General features: G+C 33.1%; 1 protein-coding gene across 1 annotated transcript in view; it reads left to right on the top strand.

The window, feature by feature from the left end:
* Positions 1-7474, top strand: part of LOC106461384 (ras-related and estrogen-regulated growth inhibitor-like protein) — a 55386-nt gene extending 47912 nt beyond the window's left edge. The window contains exons 2-4 of the mRNA XM_013921203.2: positions 1592-1648; positions 5061-5137; positions 6143-7474. Of these exons, the coding sequence (XP_013776657.1) occupies positions 1592-1648; positions 5061-5137; positions 6143-6592 (584 nt within the window). The 3' untranslated portion in view covers positions 6593-7474. The remainder of the gene's footprint in view (positions 1-1591; positions 1649-5060; positions 5138-6142) is intronic.
* Positions 7475-7930: the final 456 nt, after the last annotated feature.

Here is a 7930-nt window from a genome sequence, read left to right as displayed (position 1 = left end):
AAATTATTTTATAAGCAAATAGATGTAAAAATAAAAAACGCTTTGAAATATTTGTTAAATTTCCTCTTTACTAAGTTATAAGGCAGGTTTTCAGAGAATATTGGATAATAATAATAAAATTAACATTTTCGTCCTTTATCGACATCTTGTGAATTGATTTGTGGGTGCATGTAGTTTATAAGATACGCATTCATGATATTCAGTTAATAATTAGAAGCACAAAACACGATGGAAAAGCAAAGTAGAATTTGTGTTAATCTGGTAAAACTGCACCCAATTCCAGGTTGTCATGCGTCGACTTTATAATAAACTACCCTGATTTACCATGAACAGCTTACAATATTAGTGCTTGATTAGCGAATATCCTGTTAGTTCAGGAAGAAAATCATAATGTTATTTTCTACCCAAGTGTCACCTAGTAGCAGGAATGTACTGAGAAATCAATAACAATATGTTCTGACTAAGTAACCCTACCTTTACGTCCAGTAGAATGTTTAGTGAATTAGGATAAAACCGTTACAGGAAATGATATTTCTTGTTGTTTCTGTAAGTTCTGTGTAAACAAGCTCCAAATATGCAATCGTGGATAATTTTAGGTATATTCTGTGTCGCAAGTAAATAAGGAATACAAAATAAGAATGGTCTATTTCATAAACAATACGTTACCTAGAAAATTCTTGAAGCAAATATTTTTGTTGCCTGATGAACAGAATTTAGGTCAAAGTTTGGTCTTTGTTTATTTCGACTAATTGACACATATTTTACGGAAAAAAAAAGTTCAAAATAAAACAGATTCTAAACTTGAACTTAATGATATTATGTTAAAACAACAAATGCGTTATATAATTTATTACTCTACATAAACATACATTAACCTAAAGATTTTGTGCTCTTACTTTTTCACTGATTTGGGTACTTCCTTTAAAATGTTATATTAAGGTTAATAGCAGTTTAAAAGCTCTTTATTCTTTAGTTTTGTGTCTTATTTAAAACTTTTTCTTATTGTTTGATTGTGTTTGCATTCCTCGATTATTCTTGTATTATTGAATTTTTAATATAGTTTTGTTTGTTTGTTGTTAAGCACGCAAAGCTACACAATGGACTATCTGTTCTGTGTTCACTGCGGGTAATCGAACACTGAATTTTAGCTTTATAAATCTCAAGTTTACCGCTGAGTCAAGTGTATAAATAAGCATTAAAATATTTGATTTTACATATGGAAACTATAATACGGTGACTGATATTTTTCGGTAAATTTATTTTTTGTTTGTTTGTTTGTAATTAAACACAAATCCATACAATGGGCTATCTGTGCTATGCCCACCACGGGTATCGAAACCCCGATTCTAGCGTTGTAAATCCGCAGACATACCGCTGTGTCACTGGGGAGTTATTTGAAATTAAATTATTCTAATTGTTCTATCGCCGTCATTTATTTGAGATATGAATGGCACACTATCAAATTGTTTTGCTATTAGCACAATCAACCATCATCTGTCGTTTACTAGTTACATAAATTAACGTATAAAAACCTGATATATATATATATATACTCCTGTACTTAAAGCTGGTGTTCTTTTTCCTTCTGTAGCTGTGACTGTTCGCTACCTAACCAAAAGATATATTGGAGAATACAGTTCTTTCAAAGGTAAGCTGTAACCACAATGTATCTACTTTTGTAATTTTAGATTTTTAAGCTCTAGTCATGGGTACCGAAAACAAAGTGGTAATATTCAGTTACTACAATATTAAATAATAAATTAACGCACGAACCTACCTTGAAAATGAAGTAATAGTTATATTTTTACGTAAAAAAAATATAATTGGTTTCTGAAAGTAAATATGTAAACAAAAAACAACAACTAATTTCTGCTCTGTTAAGTCATTACCACTGCGACATAAATAGAAATTGAAGATTTTTTGAATTAATTCCTATTTGGTTGGGAACTGAAATCGCTCGATGAAACATACTTTAAATTTCTTGAAAATTAAATTGTATATTCTTGCATTTATACTAATTTATTCTCTAAAGTATTCGAGAAAAACTTTTGTACTTTACATTTACAATTCTCTTGTAAAATAAACACTGATATATCTCCGGTAGTTCAACCATGAGCTTGATGCTTTATAACGCTAAAATTCGGGGTTCAGTCACAGCACAAATAACCAGTTGTGAAGTTTATGCTTATCAAGAAAAAAATAAAACAAAATCAACCACATGAGGCCAAACGTATAAATGGTAATCCTAAGAAAAAAACTAAATTTTAATTTCCGCTACTGGAAAACTAGCATATCTATATATAATTCGCTCTTACATCTTAGTATTATCATGTTTAGTGGAAATATTCAATTGATTCCAAACTTTCTTCTTTTGAAATTGCCTTTACATGCGAATGCTTATCAATTAAAGAAAAAAGGAAAAATAATACATCTGCACAATGCACTTCCAACAAACACAATGTTCATACAGGTGTAATTTTCAATATAACTTACAAATAAATCGTAAAAAATATTAAATGAAATAAAAATGCGAAAATAGCGCTCATAGTTTTAAAATAAAAACTACCCTCATTCAAGTACTTTAAAAGAATGATGTTTTATGTCCTGTTCCTCCGTTGTCACTAGTGTTTAGTATGATGGCCATGATTAAGCATTATAGCCCAGTCCACAATTTTTATTGTAACAAACTACTGTCTAGGATGGTGAGGTCAGTCTTAGATTATATATTTTGATATATTTTTCACAGACCCTCCATTGTACATGGGCGTTGGCTTCCAAGACCACGTTAAACTAACCCAAAACATAAAAATCCACTGGAGCTGCATCGAAGACTTGACAAGTGTGTGATCATTTGAGACTGGTGTGATTCCAGTTTCATCGATAATACTTCTCATAAAACGTAGCTGTTGATTTTGGAGTGTTTCTGAAAACTCGTGAACTTTCGGCTTGTAAACATTCGTCCACTTCAAGTTCTTGTTCATTTTCCTTTTAACGGTACCAGTTTTATTGCAATGAGTTTTTGAGTCTAAGGTTTCCCCTTTTATAACTATGCTCTTGGCCTATCATTGTCGAGAAGAAAACATTGTTATTATCCGCAATCAATTTCAGAATTAATGAATGATGTATTATTTACTTATTTAAGCTCTGGCCCATGTTCTGTGAGACGTAAAATATTAATCTCTTAGTGAGAAATGGCCTATAAGTATTAACTATTGTTATATTTCTAGTCATGCGTTTAGATCCTCGTCTCCTTTGGATATAGATCATATCCAAGTTGAAAAGTGGTATAGAGGTTTGTACAAGTTAGTACGAGATAGAGGTTGATCTCAACTTGGATGTATGTAATAATAATAATCCTTGATGTACTCAACCTATGATTGTTTGACAGCACACTAGGACTTTAGTCCAACTTAACAGTTTGGCAAAGGACAATCCATTTTGTCTTCATTTGGTGCAGAAGTCTAAATATACTCCCTCTGCTACAGTGGCTAAATGGTTTCAGCACTACATTGGCTCCACTTTTACCTGGAAGTACCACACCACTGAACAGTAACTTACATATTGTGGATTACTAATGAGAGTCCATATTGGTTCAAATTGTGGCTCAGTTAGTAAATTCATTACTGACAGGAAACATTTAGTTTGAAATACAGATACAGAATGGATTTGAAGTAAAATTAAGAACACGGGTAGTTTAGACACATGAGATTCCTGTAACGTAGAATATACTGTATAGAAACAGACAATGGTATTTTCCACTAGCAAGTCAGTTGACGCCCCAGCATCCCTTGCTTTGAAATGAGAGTGATCGCCATCACGTGGGTTGTTTCTGCACTATGTGAAAAATAACATTGTTGTTTTTCATACCTAATGCCATGTTTTCTCACGCTGGCACGGAATAGGATAGAAGATAAATGATTGATTTGATTTAATTATACTTCATTCGCTACCTCTACAACAAAGATGCCACTAAATATATCTGCATTTAACTTTAATCGTGCAGTTGAAATGCATGAAAGCGCAGGCTGTGAGTGTACAACCAGAGGCAGAAGGAACACCTGAACGGTATTGCTTCGTGGTTGTCTTTAACGTGTACTAAACTTGAATATGAAAACAAATATCTGGTAGAAAATAAGTAATTTTACTCCCGTTACTTTCCTTTTGGACCCTGGCTCTGTGTGTATAACAACCAGCAGTGAAAGGAAAATGGTTTGTTTCCTAGGTGACTGTTTTAGCTGTTGTCATGACAGTAACGACAGTGAACAGCAAAATTGAATGTTGGTCAAACACGAGCCCCCGTATTATAACGTTAATGATATATTTTTATTATATAATAAATTACTTGCTAGTTATACTAAGATTCAGCAGAACCCAACACCAAATATGCATTCAGACAAGAATCAAGGGGTCTGTTCTTGCAGCACTAATGAAAAACCCTACTGCATCTTCTGCTATTATCAATAAATGGTTGCTCATGCAGTACATATGACAATCACATTGCATCCTCTGCTCTTACCAGTAAAGAGTTTGTGCTTGCAATACATATGACAACCACACTGAATTATTTGCTCTTATCAATAACTCCACTGACTGTAACCTTTGTTATGTCACCTGTAGAGCCATCAGATCACATCACCCACACGTCGAATATTAACTGTACCATGTTATAAAGAGATCAACCACATATTTTATTCCAACTATATAGTCAAAAAGTGAACTTATAACTTATTGATATTTTATTTTGTGCTTGTAGTTTGTTTCTTCGTACAATAGAAACTTTTTTTTTAAACAGCATGCATAAACACGCATACAAACTTAAGCGTCTAACCAAGGGGAGAGGAAGTGGTACGTGCAACCGCAATAATTACCCCATGTTGAAGGTTTTACTTTTTCATTTTTCCCAAATGTTTTCTCGGTTCGTTTCGTTCGCCATTTCACCTTTATTCTTGCCTCCCCCTTCACTTTTAAACAAAATTAGGCGCCCAATCATACAGTATATTATAGTTTTATATATATTTACATCGTGTTTTTATAAGTGCAAATTTCATTTTTGATTTCAGATTATTTGTATCAACACAGCGTTACTTTTGATAATGTCACAACTGAAGTGAAGATCCTAGACACGTCAGCCTGTAAGGTATGTGATCTGTCCAATAAACAATCGTGATCTGGTGATTTGACTTATCAAAACCCACTTGATGTTTATTAATCACTGATTCATGTTTATTGATTTCAAGTAGACATAGTATGGTTCGTTTGATGAAACAAACAAATGCAAATTTAATTTATGTTTATTAAAAGTTCATAGAATAAATTGTCTTGTATTTTACTTTACTTTTTAATCAGAAATTAAATTATAACTAAACTACATTATACTGGAATGTTTATGAGCTCTCTGACACTTAATACAATTATTCAGTTTGATCCACATATTAAGTTTGCGTTACCTTGTCGTTCTGATACCAATATTCACAAAGACTTTGACCTTGTTATTTATTGTCAGGCGTTACAAATATCAATACTCTTTTTTTTCCCTTAGAATTTGCCCAGTGACGTATTTTATGTAAATTGGGGTTCGTTTTTAAAGTTCTACTTTTGTTATTGTTTTCTTTTTTTATGCTTACAAAATGAGTTATCTGCTCTCTGTCCCCCTCTCGAACCCCGGATATTATTATTGGAAGTACGTAAATTTATCGTTGACCCATCGGAGGACGTTTTACTATTGTATAAAACTAAAATAAGAGAAAAAAAATTATTATACGTTGTTGTTGTTTTTTAAATTATTATAGTAAACATGATTTTGTTCCTTTGATCGAATTACCCATATTTCTCCTATATGATGCCAATGAACACGATTTCCTTGTATATTATAGATGGCTAGGTGATGAGTTGTAATTGAATAATTTTGTAGTTCATTCTTGGTTAACGTCTGAATACGTCATCACATCAAGTGTTCTAGACTTTTCAAGTCAGCAAAATACCAGTTTCGAATAATAAGTACTTAATTATTTTGACTAAAGTTTTGATTTTTTTAAATTCAGTATTTATAGGAAATATTTTTTTTCTACTGTAATGAACTACATTTTGTATAAAAATATGCATTTTTCATAGTGACTATACTTTTTTTTCTTCTCTTAATTAGACAACAGCTTGTCTTCACGACCATATTGCTTGGGCCGATGCCTTTGTCGTTGTATATAGCATTTGTGAGAGAGACAGCTTTCAGCAAGCACGCATTTTGATAGAAACAATAAGTGCCATCAAAGGCCTACGATATGCGCCTGTCATCTTGCTGGGTAACAAGAGGGATCTGGAGCATGCACGGCAAGTTGGTGTAGATGACGGCCACGAGATGTCCCTACAGTTCCAGTGCCAATTCTACGAAGTTTCAGCAGCAGAGAATTACGTTGGAGTTAGTTTGGCTTTTCAAAGTCTCATCCGAGAAGCGAGAGCCATGCAAGCACTGAAAACACTACCAATCAGACGAAAAGTGGGAGCTGCCATGACAGTTTCGAAGATGATCGGTATGGTTTTTGGAAAAAGCGGAAAATCCTTACGAAATGGGAAGAAGCGACCATCTTTATCTATATGATCGTTTCGATCATTCGTTTCAGATCAATCGCATTTGGAAATCCATTATTAGCATGCCTTAGATCTCTACTCAAATAAAGGTAGAAAATAAAAAGACTTCAGCAAATCAACGACCAACAGAAATAAGGAAGTAAATGCTAAACTTCGATAGCTATTAGTCATTTGTTATATTCATTCTATTTGAAATTCAATGACTTTAGTATGTCTACACAATTAAGAAAAAGTATATATTTTTGTTATCTTTGACAAATATAAAATATCAACAAATAGCGTATATTTTTATAAAATTATTCATATTATACCATAAAAAGGGTATATATTACCCTGTTTATATTTGCGTTTATAATTGATGTGAAAACTGGTGTTAATTTTTTATAACATCGCACTTGGCAACGTGTATACATGAACTACAGTAGCTCGAAAGCAATCCAGTTTTGAGAGACAAATATTTCATTGATTTTTCCAGTATTACAATGAATTTGCGGTGTTTAATATGGACTACAAACTATCTGTGTTTACAATTCTGTTGTTAGTTGAAGGAACACTATACTTCGTAGTCTCTGATTGTTCAGAGCCAAAAAAAAAACCGTGCTTTGGTTAAATAACTATTTTATTGCGTTTATATCACGACGTAACTCAGTGAAATAATTTATTTCACCCCAGTTTCTGTTTTTCCATTCTTCAGAGATTTTCAACAGCCAATTGCATGTTCAATGACTGCTTTATCTAACCTTTTTTTGTATATTTGGTTACTGCTACCACGATGAGGCAGTGTTAACAAAACTAAACAAGGAAGATGTAGAGTTTAATGTTTACATGATATATGTATATATCTGTATAATTGTATTATATATTACAATGGGAGGTGCATTATAAACAAGGAATAATATACACGTATATTCTATCTTTTTTATATTTATGTACAATAGTTACCAATGTAATTTATGTTTTTGGATGATTATAGTAAGAATTCTTTATTCGCTTCGTCATCGCTTTTCGTACTCCTTTTCATGTTTCTAATCTTAAAGATTATGTTAAGCTGTTTCCAATTAGACACTATCTTCAGGGCTGTCAGTATTAATTAAAACTAGCTAAGGCACCCAAGCCTGGCGTGACATTTGTTTCGTTGCGTTCACGGGGATAGCAGGACGACAGGAGTTCATGGAAATAGCGGAGGACATGGGCATTTGTTTGTTTGGAATTAAGCACAAAGCTACACAATGGGCTATCTGTGATCTGCCCACCACCGGTATCAAAACCCGGTTTCTAGCGTTGTAAGTCCGCAGTCATACCGCTGTGCTACTGGGGGGGGGGGGGGACATGAGTGTGCGTCATTCGC

Source organism: Limulus polyphemus, unplaced genomic scaffold, assembly GCF_000517525.1.
Source record: "Limulus polyphemus unplaced genomic scaffold, Limulus_polyphemus-2.1.2 Scaffold38, whole genome shotgun sequence".
NCBI lineage: Eukaryota > Metazoa > Arthropoda > Merostomata > Xiphosura > Limulidae > Limulus > Limulus polyphemus.
The sequence above is the reverse complement of the archived record's forward strand: the minus strand, read 5'-3'. Positions and strand labels throughout refer to the sequence as shown.